The sequence below is a fragment of the Pristiophorus japonicus genome, chromosome 3, assembly GCF_044704955.1.
Source record: "Pristiophorus japonicus isolate sPriJap1 chromosome 3, sPriJap1.hap1, whole genome shotgun sequence".
Lineage (NCBI taxonomy): Eukaryota > Metazoa > Chordata > Chondrichthyes > Pristiophoridae > Pristiophorus > Pristiophorus japonicus.
In genome coordinates this window covers 235,239,547-235,256,675 of record NC_091979.1, presented here as the reverse complement: position 1 = coordinate 235,256,675, position 17,129 = coordinate 235,239,547, and the positions used below count along the sequence as shown (strand labels likewise).

The 17,129-nt window shown below is 52.2% G+C and overlaps 2 protein-coding genes across 2 annotated transcripts in view; one reads left to right on the top strand and one right to left on the bottom strand.

Annotated features, from left to right (window-relative positions):
- LOC139260184 (slit homolog 1 protein-like) overlaps window positions 1-17,129 on the bottom strand; it is a 369,573-nt gene that overhangs the window by 9,273 nt on the left and 343,171 nt on the right. The window contains exons 33-36 of the mRNA XM_070876446.1: window positions 14,822-14,952; window positions 12,053-12,207; window positions 9,153-9,441; window positions 1,741-1,952 (exon numbers count right to left, since the gene is read on the bottom strand). Coding sequence (XP_070732547.1) covers window positions 1,741-1,952; window positions 9,153-9,441; window positions 12,053-12,207; window positions 14,822-14,952 — 787 coding nt within the window. The remainder of the gene's footprint in view (window positions 1-1,740; window positions 1,953-9,152; window positions 9,442-12,052; window positions 12,208-14,821; window positions 14,953-17,129) is intronic.
- LOC139260176 (uncharacterized) overlaps window positions 1-17,129 on the top strand; it is a 412,192-nt gene that overhangs the window by 126,261 nt on the left and 268,802 nt on the right. The gene's annotated exons all lie outside the window — the stretch shown is intronic.

Below are 17,129 nucleotides of genomic sequence, written 5' to 3'. Positions count from 1 at the left end.
GATTGAAACATACAAAATTCTTACAGGGCTTGACAGAGTAGATGCAGGGAGGATGTTTTCCCCTGGCTGGGGAGTCTAGAACCAGGGGTCACAGTCTCAGAATAAGGGGTTGGCCATTTAGGAGGCGAAACTTCTTCACTCAGAGGGTGGTGAATCTTTGGAATTCTTTGCCCCAGAGGGCTGTGGAGGCTCAGTCATTGAGTATTTTCAAGGCTGAGATCGATAGATCTTTGGACACTAAGGGAATCAAAGGGATTTGGGGATAGTCCAGGAAAGTGGAGTTGAGATCGAAGATCAGCCATGATCTCATTGAATGGTGGAGCAAGCTCGAGGGGCCAAATGGCCAACTTCTGCCTAGTTCTGATATTCTTGTGTTATTACTGTGACAGGCTGTCACTCCCAGCCTTTGCTTCGAGGCTGTTCCGCAATGCACCTGGAGTGGCTTGTACAACCACAGCTGTGACCTGGCCTCACTATTAACCCAAACAGTCGGGGTAAAGTCCCCTTTTTATTAAAAAAAGCATTAAAATGAATAAAATCCCAAACTGCACAGACACCAGCCCCCTCAGGATGTTTCTAAAGAAGGAACTTGCATTTCTATAGCGCCTTTCACGACCTCAACACATCCCAAAGCACTTTACAGCCCATGAAGTAGTTTTGAAATGTTGCAATGGAGGAAACACAGCAGCCAATTTGCACCCAGCAAGATCTCACAATGAAATAACCATTCAGAGCATGCGTTTAAAGTGCTGGTTGAGGAATAAATATTGGCCCAGGACACTGGGGATAACTCCCCTGTTCTTATTTTACATCTACCTGAGAGGATAGATAGGACCTCAGTTTAACATCTCATCTGAAAGACGGCACCTCCAACAATGCAGCACTCCCTCAGCACTGCACTGAGAGTGTCAGCCTGGATTTTGTGCTCAAGTTCCTGGAGTGGGATTTGAACCCACAACCTTCTAACTCAGAGGCGAGAGTGCTGCCCACTGAGCCACGGCTGACATCTTAAACTTTCTGCTTTGCGCGCAAACTGGAAATTTGCACCCAAAATGCGCTTGAATTTGCACGGTTAGGTTTGGCTTAAAGTTACCATTAAAATAAATTTGCACAATGACAAACTTAAAATCTTTCCCGACTCAGTGCTATTGGTCAGCGTAAGAAAGAAAGACTTGCATTTATATAGTGCCTTTCACGACCACCGGACGTCCCAAAGTGCTTTACAACCAATGAAGTACTTTTGAAGTGCAGTCACTGTTGTAATATGGGAAACGCGGCAGCCAATTTGCGCACAGCAAGCTCCCACGAACAGCAATGTGATAATGATCAGATAATCTGTTTTTGTTATGTTGATTGAGGGATAAATATTGGCCCCAGCACACCGGGGATAACTCCCCTGCACTTCTTCAAAATAGTGCCGTGGGATCTTTTACGTCCACCTGAGAGAGCAGACGGGGCCTCGGTTTAATGTCTCTTCCGAAAGACCCCATACATAATAGAACGTAAGCGTCTATTGACTTTTAAATTTCCAATATAAAAGTATTCCTTGACGTATTTGAGAGTGGGGACCTGGTGCAGTTTCATGAGTACAACTGAAAATTCCCCGCAGGTTGGGACGATCCTGCCCGGAATCCGCCGATATAACTAGCGGTACCGAAGCAGGAAACCCGTCCACTTTAAGCCCGTGACCTTCCCCCGCCCTCCCTCCATCCCGTCACGAGCCCCGCACCGAGCCCTTACCTTGGTCGCAGAGATCGCCGGTGTAACCGTTCTCGCACTCGCACCGGGCATCCCCGAGCTCGGAGATCTGACAGCGGCCGTGCTGACATTGCAGCCTTTTGCAGGGGTTGAACAGCTCCTCCTGCTGGTTGCACAGTGCCCCTCGGTGCCCCTCGTCGCACTCGCAGCGGTAGGTCACCACGTCCAGTGCCACACAGCTCCCCTGCACACACCTGCGGGCGCAGAACGGCACACACCCGGTTATCAGCGGGACAATGTAGAGGGACCTTACTCTGTATCTAACCTGTGCTGTACCTGCCCTGGGAGTGTGTGATGGGACAGTGAACATAAGAAATAGGAGCAGGAGTAGGCCATACGGCCCCTCGAGCCTGCTCCCGCCATTCAATAAGATCATGGCTGATCAGATCATGGACTCAGCTCCACTTCCCCGCCCGCTCCCCATATCCCCTTATCGTTTAAGAAACTATCTATTTCTGTCTTAAATTTATTCAATGTCCCGGCTTCCACAGCTCTCTGAAGCAGCGAATTCCACAGATTTACAATCCTCTGAGAGAAGAAATTTCTCCTCATCTCAGTTTTAAATGGGCGGCTACTTATTCTAAGATCATGCCCCCTAGTTCTAATCTCCCCGATCAGCGGAAACATCCTCTCTGCATGAGTAGAGGCTCAACCTACTCAACCTTTCCTCATAAGTCAATTCCCTCATCCCCAGAATCAACCTAGTGAACCTTCTCTGAACTGCATCCTAAGGAGAGCTTTACTTTGTATCTAACCCGTACTGTACTTGCCCTGGGAGTGTTTGATGGGGACAGTATAGAGGGAGCTTTACTCTGTATCTAACCCGTGCTGTACCTGCCCTGGGAGTGTTTGATGGGACAGTGTAGAGGGAGCTTTACTCTGTATCTAACCCGTGCTGTATCTGCCCGGGAATGTTTGATGGGACAGTGTAGAGGGAGCTTTACTCTGTATCTAACCCGTGCTGTACCTGCACTGGGAGTGTTTGATGGGACAGTGTAGAGGGAGCTTTACTCTGTATCTAACCCGTGCTGTACCTGCCCGGGAATGTTTGATGGGACAGTGTAGAGGGAGCTTTACTCTGTATCTAACCCGTGCTGTACCTGCCCGGGAGTGTTTGATGGGACAGTGTAGAGGGAGCTTTACTCTGTATCTAACCCGCGCTGTACCTGCCCGGGAGTGTTTGATGGGACAGTGTAGAGGGAGCTTTACTCTGTATCTAACCCGTGCTGTACCTGCCCTAGGAGTGTGTGATGGGACAGTGTAGAGAGAGCTTTACTCTGTATCTAACCCGCACTGTACCTCTCCTGGGAGTGTTTGATGGGACAGTGTAGAGGGAGCTTTACTCTGTATCTAACCTCGTGCTGTACCTGCCCTGGGAGTGTTTGATGGGACAGTGTAAAGGGAGCTTTACTCTGTATCTAACCCGTGCTGTACCTGACCTGGGAGGTGAATCAGCTCCAATCTCTGCATCGATATACCACAATTTCAGAACGATATATGTGTTAATTTCATCCCTTCCTCGCCAGACTCCTATGTGGGGGGGGGGGGGGGGTGTGGGCTCCACAGACCCTCAGGGGCATTTCTTTGTGTGCAAATGGGGACAGATCAGCTAGTTGATCAACCATGGGGTGAATCACAGCTGAGCCCGATTCTGTTCCCACTCCAAGGTAAATGCACAGATGCATCTGCTGGTAATCAGGAGCCGGGCCCCTGGGTAGATTTCCCCTCTCGATGACCTGGTGTCACTGTGATTAGTTGTAGCAGCACCACTTAATCCAACTAATGCTGCACGGACTGGCAACCCGAGTGGGTTCCCGCTGATCTTCCTGCCTCAGTATCACACAGGGTGGATCAGAGGCTGGGTATTCTGCGGCGAGTGTCTTACCTCCTGACTCTCCAAAGCCTTTCCACCATCTGCAAAGCAGAAGTCAGGAGGTGATGGATGAGTTGCAGCTCCAACAACAATCGAGAAGCTCGACACCATCCAGGTCAAAGCAGCCCCATCCACCACCTTCAACATTCACTCCCTCCACCACCGACACACCGTGGCCGCAGCGTGTACCATCTACAAGATGCACTGCAGTAACTCGCCAAGGCAATACCTTCAGCAGTACCTCCCAAACCCGCGACCTCTACCACCTAGAAGGACAAGGGGAGCAGGCGCATGGGAACACCACCCCCTCCACGTTCCCCTCCGAGTCACACACCATCCTGACTTGGAAATATATTGGCCTTTCCTTCATCGTCGCTGGGTCAGAATCCTGGAACTCCCTCCCTAACAGCACTGTGGGAACACCTTCACCACACGGACTGCAGCAGTTCAAGAAGGCGGCTCACCACCACCTTCTCGGGGGCAATTAGAGATGGTCAATAAATGCTGGCCTTGCCAGCGACCTGGAACGAATAAAAGAAAAAGGGTAGTGCCATTACCAGCTGAGGAATGGGGGTGGCAAGAGTGGAGGGGCAGAGGAGGAGGGGATGAACAGGAGCTGCAAGGGCTAATTGTGAATCAACCTGCACCACACCTGTTCCACACAGCAAGCTTCACAGAGACGAACAGTGACACCTGGTGGCTAAGTCCAGAATTTCAACCACTCACAGTCACCATCAGACCCCTGTAATTACCATTTCTCATATTTGGTTTTGCAGCCAATGAAGCACTTATTTAAGTGTCGTCACTGCTGTAATGCGGGAAATGCGGCAGCCAAGTTACGTACAGCAAGCTCCCACAAACAGCAATGTGATAATGCCCAGATCGCCTTTTTTTTTAGTGATGTTGGTTGAGGGATAAATATTGGCCCCAGGACACCGGGGAGAACTCCCCTGCTCTTCCTCGAATAGTGCCACGAGATCTTCTACATCCTTCTGAGAGAGCAGACGGGGCCTCGTTTTAACATCTCATCCGAAAGACGGCACCTCTGATAGTGCAGTGCTCCCTCAGCACCACACTGGGAGTGTCGGTCTAGATTTTTGTGCTCAATGCATTTCTGGAATGCATTGCAAAATGGCAGTGGAAGCAGATTCAATAATAACTTTAAAAGGGGATTTGGATAGATACGTGAAAAGGGAAAAAATCTGCAGAAGTGTGGGGAAAGAGATACTAATTGGAGCGCTCTTTCAAAAAGCCAGCACAGACAAATGGTTCGAATGGCGCCCTGCTCTGCTGTGAGAATCAATCATTCCAAGTCTCGGGAGTGGGACTCGAACCCATGACCCTCTGACTCATGGGCGAGAGCGCGACCATGCTGAGCCACGGTCGACACCTGCATTCATTGGTCATAGCTAATATTCCCCCTCATTTTGGGGGGGGGGGGTGTCACGTCCGCTTTAAGGGGCTGTGCATGTGCATCCAGTCACAGTTTCGCACATGCGCAAAATTTAACATCGGAAAAGGCCGGTCCCCGGGCTCTGTATGATTGGCAGAGAGCTGTGCAGCCGTCCAGCTTAGAGGGAGCGTTGGTTGTAACTCACGACTTACGACAGCAACAACTTGTATTTATATAGCATCTCCAGCGTAGTAAAATGTCCCAAGGTGCTTAGCAGGAGCGGTTATCAAGCAAAATTTGACACTGTGCCATACAAGGAGATATTAGGGCAGGTGACTAAAAGCTTGGTCAAAGAGGTAGGTTTTAAGGAGGGTCTTAAAGGACATGAGAGGCGGAGAGGTTTAGGGAGGGAGTTCCAGACCTTTGAGCCGCCAATGGTGGAGCGATTAAAAACAGGGATGCGCAAGAGGCCAGAATTGGAGGAGAGCAGAAATCTCAGAGGGTCCTAACTCACACTAAGTCCCGCTCACCCATCACCCCTGTGCTCGCTGACCTACATTGGCTCCAGGTTAAGCAATGCCTCAATTTTAAAATTCTCATCCTTGTTTTAAAATCCCTCCATGGCTCTCGCCCCTCCCTATCTCTGTAAACTCCTTCAGCCTCACAACCCTCCCGAGATGTCTGCGCTCCTCAAATTCTGCCCTCTTGAGCATCCCTGATTGTTATCAGGGTGGATAAAGGGGAACCAGTGGATGTGGTGTATTTGGACTTCCAGAAGGCATTTGACAAGGTTCCCAAAATAAAAGTTCACAGGGTTGGGGGTAATATATTAGCATGGATAGAGGATTGGCTAACTAACAGAAAACAGTGAGTCGGGATAAATGGTTCATTCTCTGGTTGGCAACCAGTAACTAGTGGGGTGCCGCAGGGATCAGTGCTAGGACCCCAACTATTTACAATCTATATTAACGATTTGGAAGAAGGGACTGAGTGTAACGTAGCCAAGTTTGCTGACGATACAAAGATGGGAGGAAAAGCAATATATGAGGAGGTCACAAAAAATCTGCAAAAGGACGTAGACAGGAAAAGTGAGTGGGTAAAAATTTTGCAGATGGAGTATAATGTTGGAAAGTGTGAGGTCATGCACTTTGGCAGAAAAAAAATCAAAGAGCAAGTTATTATTTAAATGGAGAAAGATTGCAAATTGCTGCAGTACAGTGGGGCCTGGGGGTACTTGTGCATGAAACACAAAAGGATAGTATGCAGATACAGCAAGTGATCAGGGAGGCCAATGGAATCTTGGCCTTTATTGCAAAGGGGATGGAGTATAAAAGCAGGGAAGTCTTGCTACAGCTATACAGTGTATTAGTGCGTGCAGTTTTGGTTTCCATATTTACGAAAGGATATACTTGCTTTGGAGGCAGTTCAGAGAAGGTTCACTAGGTTGATTCCGGGGATGAGGGGGTTGACTTATGAGGAAAGGTTAAGTAGGTTGGGCCTCGACTCATTGGAATTCAGAAGAATGAGAGGTGATCTTATCGAAACATATAAGATTATGAGGGGGCTTAACAAGGTGGATGCAGAGAGGATGTTTCCACTGATGGGGGAGACTAGTATGAGAGGGCATGATCTTAGAATAAGGGGCCGCCCATTTAAAACAGAGATGAGGAGAAATTTCTTCTCTCAGAGGGTTGTAAATCTGTGGAATTCCCTGCCTCAGAGAGCTGTGGAAGCAGGGACATTGAATAAATTTAAGACAGAAATAGACAGTTTCTTAAACGATAAGGGGATAAGGGGTTATGGGGAGCGGGCAGGGAAGTGGAGCTGAGTCCATGATCTGATCAGCCATGATCTTATTGAATGGCGGAGCAGGCTTGAGGGGCTTTATGGCCTACTCCTGTTCCTATTTCTTATGTTCTTATGTAATTGCTCAACCATTGGTGGCCGTGCCTTCTGTTACCTGGGCCCCAAGCTCTGGAATTCCCTTCCTAAACCTCTCCGCCTCGCTTTCCTCTAAGCTGTTCCTTAAAACCTGCCTCTTTGATCAAGCTTTTGCCCATCTGCCGTAATTTCTTCTTATGTGGCTCGGTGTGAAATTTATTTGTTTTGTCTTATAACGCTCCTGTGAAGTGCCTTGAGACATTTTACTACGTTAAAGGCGCTATATAAATACAAGTTGTTGTTGTTGGATGGGAGGCAGACATCTCGGGAGGTTGTGGGGCTGGAGGAAATTACAGAGATAGGGAGGGGCGAGGGCCATGGAGGGATTTGAAAACAAGGATGAGACTTTTAAAATCGAGGTGTTGCTGGACCAGGAGCCAATGTAGGTCAGCGAGCACAGGGGGTGATGGGTGAGTGGGACTTGGTGCGAGTTAGGACACGTGTCAGTGAGCACGGGGGGGTGATGGGTGAGTGGGACTCGGTGCGAGTTAGGACACGGGGCAGCGAGCACAGGGGGTGATGGGTGAGCGGGACTGGGTGCGAGTTAGGACACGGGGCAATGGACACAGGGGGTGATGGGTGAGCGGGACTCGGTGTGAGTTATGACACGGGGACAGTGTTGCACAGAGGGTGATGGGTGAACGGGATTGGGTGCGGGTTAGGACACGGGGCAGAGGGCACGGGTTGATGAGTGAACGGGACTGGGCGCGAGTTAGGACATGGACAGTGAGCACAGAGGATGATGGGTGAACAGGACTGGGTGCGAGTTAGGACACGGGGCAGTGGACACAGGGGTGATGGGTGAGCGGGACTCAGTGCGAGTTAGGACACGGGGCAGTGAGCACAGGGGGTGATGGGTGAGTGGGATTCGGTGCGAGTTGGGACACGGGGCAATGAGCACAGGGTGTGATGGGTGAGCGGGACTCGGTGTGAGTTAGGTCACAGGTCAGCGAGCACAGAGGGTGATGGGTGAGCGGGACTGGGTGCAAGTTAGGACACGGACAGTGAGCACAGAGGATGATGGATGAACAGGACTGGGTGCGAGTTAGGACACGGGGCAGTGGACACAGGGGGTGATGGGTGAGCGGGACTCGGTGTGAGTTATGACACGGGGACAGTGTTGCACAGGGGGTGATGGGTGAACGGGATTGGGTGCGGGTTAGGACACGGGGCAGAGGGCACGGGTTGATGGGTGAACGGGACTGGGCGCGAGTTAGGACACAGGGCAGTGGGCACAAGGGGTGATGGGTGAGCGGGACTCGGTGCGAGTTAGGACACGGGGCAGAGAGCACAGGGGGTGATGGGTGAGCGGGACTCGGTGCGAGTTAGGACACGGGTCAGTGAGCACGGGGCGATGGGTGAGCGGGACTGGGTGCAAGTTAGGACACGGACAGCGAGCACAGAGGATGATGGGTGAACAGGATTGGGTGCAAGTTAGGACACGGGGCAGTAGACACAGGGGGTGATGGGTGAGCGGGATTCGGTGCGAGTTAGGACACGGGGCAATGAGCACAGGGTGTGATGGGTGAGCGGGACTCGGTGTGAGTTAGGTCACAGGGCAGTGGGCACAGGAGGTGATGGGTGAACGGGATTCGGTGTGAGTTAGGACACAGGTCAGCGAGCACAGAGGGTGATGGGTGAGCGGGACTGGGTGCAAGTTAGGACACGGACAGTGAGCACAGAGGATGATGGATGAACAGGACTGGGTGCGAGTTAGGACACGGGGCAGTGGACACAGGGGGTGATGGGTGAGCGGGACTCGGTGTGAGTTATGACACGGGGCAGTGGGCACAGGGGGTGATGGGTGAGTGGGACTGGGTGCAAGTTAGGACACGGACAGTGAGCACAGAGGATGATGGGTGAACAGGACAGGGTGCGAGTTAGGACATGGGGCAGTGGGCACAGGGGGTGATGGGTGAGCGGGACTGGGTGCGAGTTAGGACACGGACAGTGAGCACAGAGGGTGATGGGTGAGCGGGACTGGGTGCGAGTTAGGATACGGGGCAGTGAGCACAGGGGGTGATGGGTGAGCGGGACTGGGTGCGAGTTAGGACAAGGGGCAGTGGGCACAGAGGATGATGGGTGAACAGGACTGGGTGCGAGTTAGGACACGGGGCAGTGGGCACAGGGGGTGATGGGTGAGCGGGACTGGGTGCGAGTTAGGACATGGGGGGACAGCAGACTTACTTGTGCCCCAAACAGGGGTCGGTGATGGGCTGGTCACAGCGAGGTCCCACCCAGCCCGGCTCGCAGTGACACACGGGGTCGGAGTCGGCGCGGGGTTGGCAGATGCCGTGGAGACAGACGATCTTGCGGCATGGCTCGCAGCCCGGCACCACGCCAGCCTTCATCTGGGTCTTGGTGAAATCCTGCAGCTCGTTGTTGATGTACAGGTTCTGGATGCAGCCGTGGAAGCTGGACCCGTTCTGGATCTGCCAGAGCCGGAACGCCGCGGAGTTCACGTCGACCGGCATTCCTGGACACGGGGTCGGAGGGCACGGGAACACAACCATTAGTGAGCACCGAAATATTGCTAACTAAAGCAGCCCGCTCGATCGGCACCCCATCCACCACCTTCAACATTCCCTCCCTTCACCACCGGCGCACCGTGGCTGCAGTGTGCACCATCTGCATTTATATAGCACCTCTTAATGTACTAAAATGCTCCAAGGTGCACCACAGGTAGATAATCAGACAAAAGTTGACCCCGAGTCAAAGAAGGAGATACTAAGACAGGTTTTAAGTAGCATCTTAAAGAAGGTGAGACGTTTAGGGAGGGAGTTCCAGAGCTTAGGGCCCAGGCAGCTGAAGGCACGGCCACCGATGGTGGAACGATTAGAATCAGGGATGCTCAAGAGGCCAGAATTGGAGGAGTGCAGAGATCTCAAAGGGTTGTAGGGCTGGAGGGGATTGCAGAGATAGGAAGGGGCGAGGGCCATGAAAGGATTTGAAAACAAGGATGAGAATTTTAAAATCGAGGTGTTGCTGGACCGGGAGCCAATGTAGGTCAGCGAGCACAGGGGGTGATGGGTGAACCTCCAAGTTCCCCTCCGAGTCATTCACACCATCCCGACTTGGAAATATATCGGCCGTTCCTTCATCGTTGCTGGGTCAAAATCCTAGAACTCCCACCCTAACAGCACTGTGGGAGCACCTTCACCACATGGACTGCAGCGGTTCAAGAAGACAGCTCACCACCACCTTCTCAAGGGCAACTAGGGATGGGCAATAAATGCCAGCCTTGCCAATAATGCCGACATCCCGAGAATGAATTCAATGAACTAAAGAAAGGCGTGCATTTATATAGTGCCTTTCACGACCACCGGACGTTCCAAAGCGCTTTACAGCCAATGAAGTATATTTTTGAAGTGTAGGTCACTGTTGTAACATAGGAAACGTAGCAGCCAATTTGCGCACAGCAAGCTCCCACAATCAGCAATGTGATAACCAGATAATCTGTTTTTGTTAATAGTGCCATGGAATATTTTACATCCACCCGAGAAAGCCTCGGTTCAACATCTCATCCAAAAGACTCCCTCAGTACTGACCCTCCGACAGTGCAGCGCTCCCTTAGTACTGCCCCTCCGACACTGCAGCACTCTCTCAGCACTGCCCCTCCGACAGTGCGGCGCTCCCTCAGTATTGCCCCTTCGACAGTGCAGTCCTCCCTCAGTATTGCCCCTCCGACAGTGCGGCGCTCTCTCAGTACTGCCCCTCCGACAGTGCACCGCTCTCTCAGTACTGCCCCTCCGACAGTGCGGCGCTCTCTCAGTACTGCCCATCCGACAGTGCGGCGCTCCCTCAGTACTGCCCCTCTGAAAGTGCGGCGCTCTCTCAGTACTGCCCATCCGACAGTGCGGCGCTCCCTCAGTACTGCCCCTCTGACAGTGCGGCACTCCCCAAGTACTGCCCCTCCGACAGTGCGGCACTCCCCAAGTACTGCCCCTCCAACAGAGCAGCGCTCCCTCAGTACTGCCCCTCCGACAGTGTGACACTCCCTCAGTACTGCCCTCCAACAGTGCGGCGCTCCCTCAGCACTGCCCTTCTGACAGTGCGGCGCTTCCTCAGTACTGCCCCTCTGACAGTGCGGCACTCCCCAAGTACTGCCCCTCCAACAGAGCAGCGCTCCCTCAGTACTGCCCCTCCGACAGTGTGACACTCCCTCAGTACTGCCCTCCAACAGTGCGGCGCTCCCTCAGCACTGCCCTTCTGACAGTGCGGCGCTTCCTCAGTACTGCACCTCCGACAGTGCGGCGCTCCCTCAGTAGTGCCCCTCCGACAGTGCGGGGCTCCCTCAGTACTGCCCCTCCGACAGTGCAGCACTCCCTCAGTACTGACCCTCCGACAGTGCAGCGCTCCCTTAGTACTGCCCCTCCGACACTGCAGCACTCCCTCAGTATTGCCCCTCCGACAGTGCGGCACTCCCTCAGCACTGACCCTCCGACAGAGCAGCGCTCCCTCAGCACTGCCCCTCCGACAGTGTGGCACTCTCTCAGCACTGCCCCTCCGACTGTGCGGCGCTCCCTCAGTACTGCTCCTCCGACAGTGCGGGGCTCCCTCAGTACTGCCCGTTCGACAGTGCAGCCCTCCCTCAGTATTGCCCTTCCGACAGTGCGGCACTCTCTCAGTACTGCCCCTCCGACAGTGCGGCGCTCTCTCAGTACGGCCCCTCCGACAGTGCGGCGCTCCCTCAGTACTGCCCCTCCGACAGTGCGGCGCTCTCTCAGTACTGCCCCTCCGACAGTGTGACGCTCCCTCAGTACTGCCCCTCCGACAGTGCGGGGCTCCCTCAGTACTGCCCCTCCGACAGTGCGGGGCTCCCTAGATTTATGTGCTCAAGACTCTGGAGTGGGACTCGAACCCACAACCTTCTGTCTCGGGGGCGAGAGAGCCACTCACAGAGGAAGGTCTGTCCTGCGAACTGGTGCCACCGGTGGATTTTAGGTGGGTGTGGGGGGTGGGGAGCGCGCGGTTTCCGGTGGGTTGGAGGAGGAGCCCGGTTTCCCGGCGGGTTGGGGGGACCGATTTCCCGGCGGGTTGAGGGGACTGGGTGTGAGCCAGATCAGCCTGGCGGCCTCTCGCCCTACCTCCGATGTAAAGTGGCGTCTCACGGTTCAGCGTGGATTGCTTGACGGAGCTCTCCATGCTCTTGGGGGTCCCGCCGTCGATGGAGAGGTTCACCATCTGGTCCAGGGTCACGATCTCCACCGTGTGGAACTGCCCGTCGTTGATGGTCTCCAGGCTGCGGGATGCACAAAAACAGGTTCACTGGCCAACCTCCCTTAACCCCTTTCTTCACGCTCCCAAAGCAAGCGCTCTACTCGGAACTCCTTCACGGCAAATGAGCCAAAGGTGCGCAGGGGAAACGTTACAAGGACACCCTCAAAGCCTCCCTGATAAACTGCAACATCCCCACTGACACCTGGGAGTCCCTGGCCAAAGACCGCCCTAAGTGGAGGAAGTGCATCCGGGAGGGTGCTGAGCACCTTGAGTCTCATCACCGAGAGCACGCAGAAACCAAGCGCAGGCAGCGGAAAGAGCATGCGGCAAACCTGTCCCACCCACTCCTTCCCTCAACGACTATCTGTCCCACCTGTGACAGGGACTGTTGTTCTCATATTGGACTGTTCAGCCACCTAAGGACTCATTTTAAGAATGGAAGCAAGTCTTCCTCGATTCTGAGGGACTGACTATGATGATGATGCACGCTAATTGGCTCAATAGCCAGAAGCCACAGATTGGCACAAGATCGGGAACGCTCTACTTGAAAAGGTAGGTTGATTCCTGAGATGAAAGGGATTGTCTTATGAAGAAAGGTTGAGCAGGTTGGGCCAATACTTATTGGAGTTTAGAAGAATGAGAGGTGATCTTTTGAAATGTATAAGATTCTGAGGGGGCTTGACAGGGTAGATGCAGAGAGGATGTTTCCCCTCGTGGGGGAATCTAAAACTAGGGGGTATAGTTTCAGAATAAGGGGTCGCCCATTTAAAATGGAGATGAGGAGGAATTTCTTCGCTCAGAGGGTCGTGAATCTGTGGAATTCTCTATCCCAGAGAGCTGTGGAGGCTGGGTCATTGAATATATTTAAGGTGGAGACAGACAGATTTTTGAGCGATAGGGGATTGGAGGATTATGGGGACCGGGCAGGGAAGTGGATTTGGGGCCAAGATCAGATCAGCCATGATCTTACTGAATGGCAGAGCAGGCTCGAGGGGCCAGGTGGCCGACTCCTGCTCCTGTTTCTTATGTTCTGATGTGGTTGAAGCCGATTCGAATAATATTTTAAGAGGGAGTTGGAGAGGTACTTGAGAATGAGGAACTTACAGGGTTACGGACAGAAAGCGAGGTGTGGGACTAAGCTCGACTGCTATTTTAAAAAGCCGGGCACGACGGGCAGAATGACTTCCTTCTGTGCTGTAAGCTTCTATAATTCTAAGTCCTTGTTAAGATACAACCTCGGGAGGATGTCAAGGGGGTACAGAGGAGGTTTACCAGGACGACACCAGATTATGTGGAGAGACTGGAGAAGCTGGGATTGTTCTACTTAGAGCAGAGAAGGTCAAGGGGAGATTTAATAGAGGTGTTCAAAATCATGAGGGGTTGTGATAGGGAGAAACTGTCTCCTCTGGCAAATGGATTGGTTAACTGAAGTTAACATAACTGCTATCATCCTGGTAAACCTCTTCTGCACCCTCTCCCAGTGCAGTGACGTTCTTCCTAAAGTGTGGTACCTAGAATTGAACACAATATGCAGTGGGTTGTAAAGGTTGAGCATAACTTTCTTGATTTTGGAGTAAATACCCCTATTTACAAAGCCAAGTATCCCATACCCTTTCTTGTGATGTCTCAAAGCCCTTTGCAGCCAATGAAGTACTTTTGGAGTGCAGTCACTGTTATAATGTGGGAAATGCGGCAACCAATTTGCGCACAGCAAGCTCCCTCATACAGCAATGTGATAATGGCCAGATCATCTGTTTTAGTGGTGTTGATTGAGGGATAAATATTGTCCCAGGACTCCCTCAGCACTGCAGTGGGAGTGTAAGCCTGGATTTTGTGCTCAAGTCTCTGGAGTGGGACTTGAACCCACGACCTTCTGACTCAGAGGCGAGAGTATTACCAAGGAGGGAGAGAGGGAGGGAGAGAGGGAGCCGTGGGATCTTTGAACGATAAGGGAGTGAGTTATGGGGAGTGGGCAGGGAAGTGGAGTTGAGGCCAAGATCAGATCAGACATGATCTTATTGAATGGCGGAGCAGGCTCGAGGGGCCAAATGACCTACTCCTGTTCCTATTTCTTATGTTCTGATGTGGTTGAAGCCGATTCGAATAATGTTTTAAGAGGGAGTTGGACAGATACTTGAGGATGAAGAACTTTCAGGGTTATGGACAGAAAGCGGGGTGTGGGACTAAGAGAGCAGACGGGGCCTGGGTTTAACATCTCATCTGAAAGACGGCACCTCCGACAGTGCAGCGCTCCCTCAGCACTGCACTGGGAGTGTCAGCCTGGATTTAGAACTGTCGCAGCAACTTGTTGGCTTAAATCTTTGCCGGAGATAGTACACGACATAAGGAATAGGTAAACGTATGAGCGTCCGTCCAAAAGGCTCTGTTGGCAAATGCACCACCAGGTGAGGAACCATGATGCCTTCCACAGCCTGCCAGCACTCATTGCCTGGGCTCGGCCATGCACAACTGCTGCTCAGGGGAGATATGAAGATGTGGAACGGGAAGCCAATAAGGAGGAGGAGGAGGGGGGAGGCGGAGAAATTGGTGGAAAAGAAAGATGGGAGCGAGGCAGACTGAAACTTGCCCGTCGGGAAGGGACTACCCCGAGCTCTCCCGGCCCCACTTCCTATTACCTGTAGATGGCGGAGCTGGGGTAACTGCCTGGGTCGTAGCTGACACGCACGTGGCCCTGGTAAAGTTCAACTGCGATGTGGTCGTTGTCTCCGTTGTAGAGCAGGATTCCGTTATCCTCTGCCGTGGAGACCTGAGGGAACACAACCAGCTGCATATTAGTAACAATCTTGCCTGGGGCGGGAACTTTCTGATGTCACAACGTTCGGTCACACACAACACTCCAGCTGAGGTCTAACCGGTGCTTTTGTACTCCATGGCCGAGAAATTCGAGTTGTTTGCGCCTCCCGTACGCACCTTTGAGTCTGCTCACGGGTTTGTATAGCCGTTGTATAACCACTCCCACCTTTCTTTTCCACCAATTTCTGCGGTCTGGAGGAGTCCGTGTTCCACGTATATGTGCAATGTGTGAGGTTGCAGCCCCTATTCCAATATTTGAAGGGGCTGCTCCTCAAATTCTAGTTGCACTTCAGTCCCACGCTCCTGATCTTTGGGGCACCGGGTGCGGAGGGGAGCGGGCAGGTCGGAAGGCCTCCTTGTAGAACTGCTCCTGGGCATGGCCAAGGGGGCCATCAACCGGCCCAGGCAGCGGGTGGTTGAAGGGGTTGTTCAGCCCGACTGCCTGCCTCTCTTCCGCGGTTACGTTCGCGCCAGGGTGTCCCTGGAGATGGAGCACGCGGTGTCCATTGGTACGCTCGCGGCCTTCCACAAGAGGTGGGCGCCAGAGGGACTGGAGTGCATCATCACCCCCGGCAACCAAATTTTAATTTGAGTGTAAAATGTCTGGTGTAATTTGTTAATTTGTCAGTTCTAGTGCCCCTTTTAAGGGGGACCTTCAAGTTCATAGTCTACAGGGCTGTAGTGATATCCGCCCTCTTGTATGGCTCAGAAACATGGACAATGTATAATAGACACCTCAAGTTGCTGGAGAAATACCACCAACGATGTTTCCGCAAGATCCTACAAATCCCCTGGGAGGACAGACGCACCAACGTTAACGTCCTCAACCAGGCCAACATCCCCAGCATTGAAGCACTGACCACACTTGATCAGCTCCGCTGGGCATGCCAGACACGAGACTCCCAAAGCAAGCGCTCTACTAGGAACTCCTTCACGGCAGACGAGCCAAAAGTGGGCAGAGGAAACGTTACAAGGACACCCTCAAAGCCTCCCTAAAAAAGTGCAACATCTCTACTGACACCTGGGAGTCCCTGGCCAAAGACTGCCTTCAGTGGAGGAAGTGCACCTGGGAGGGCGCTGAGCACCTCGAGTCTGCATGTTGCCGAGAGCATACAGAAAACAAGCGCAGGCAGCGGAAAGAGCATGTGGCAAACCTGTCCCACCCACCCTTTCCCTCAACGACTATCTGTCCCACCTGTGACGGGGACTGTGGTTCTCGTGTTGGACTGTTCAGCCACCTAAGGACTCATTAATGGAAGCAAGTCTTCCTCGATTCTGAGGGACTGCCTATGATGATGATGATTTAAAATTGTTGTAGAGCTGCTGAGAGAATAACATTTTAATTTAATTTGATTTGACAAGGTTCCCTTTAATGTTTTATTGTTAATTTGTGGTTTTTGGTGCCTTTAAAAAAGGGGGGGGACTTGTATTAACATTACTTTAAAATAGTTGTAGAGCTGTTGAGTTGGGAGTGGCTTAACCAGTCACGTGATGTTCACAAGACTCAATAAAACCCCAGCCAGTTGGATTCGGGGGCTCCACGATGAGGCAGGTGGTTGTGAGCCTGGTGGATGAACTGGTAATGTGTAGTGTGATTGTTAAACCTTTTGCTCATAAACCAACTACTTGTTAATAGCAATGTGTTACTATGAATTCTTAAGCAAAGAACCTAAGAAGCTAATACATAACACCCAATAACGGGAGGTGCAAACAACCCGAAAATCTAGGCCAATCAATCTGGAGCCTCGGTTTTAAAATTCTTATCCTTGTTTTCAAATCCCTCCATGGCCCTCACCCCCTCCCTATCTCTGTAATTTCCTCCAGCCCCACAACCCTCCGAGATCTTGGCGCTCCTCCAATTCTGGCCTCATGAGCATCCCCGATTGTAATTTCTCCACCATCGATGGCCGTGCCTTCAGCTGCCTGGGCCCCAAGCTCTGGAATTACCATCCTAAACCTCTTCGCCTCTCTCTCTCGTCCTTTAAGACGCTCCTTAAATCCTATCTCTTTGATCAAGCTTTTGGTCGCCTGTCCTAACAACTCTTTATGTGGCTGGGTGTCAGTTTTTGTTTGATTAACACTCCTATGAAATAAAAAAATAAAAAATTGTTCGTGGAATGTGGGCATCGC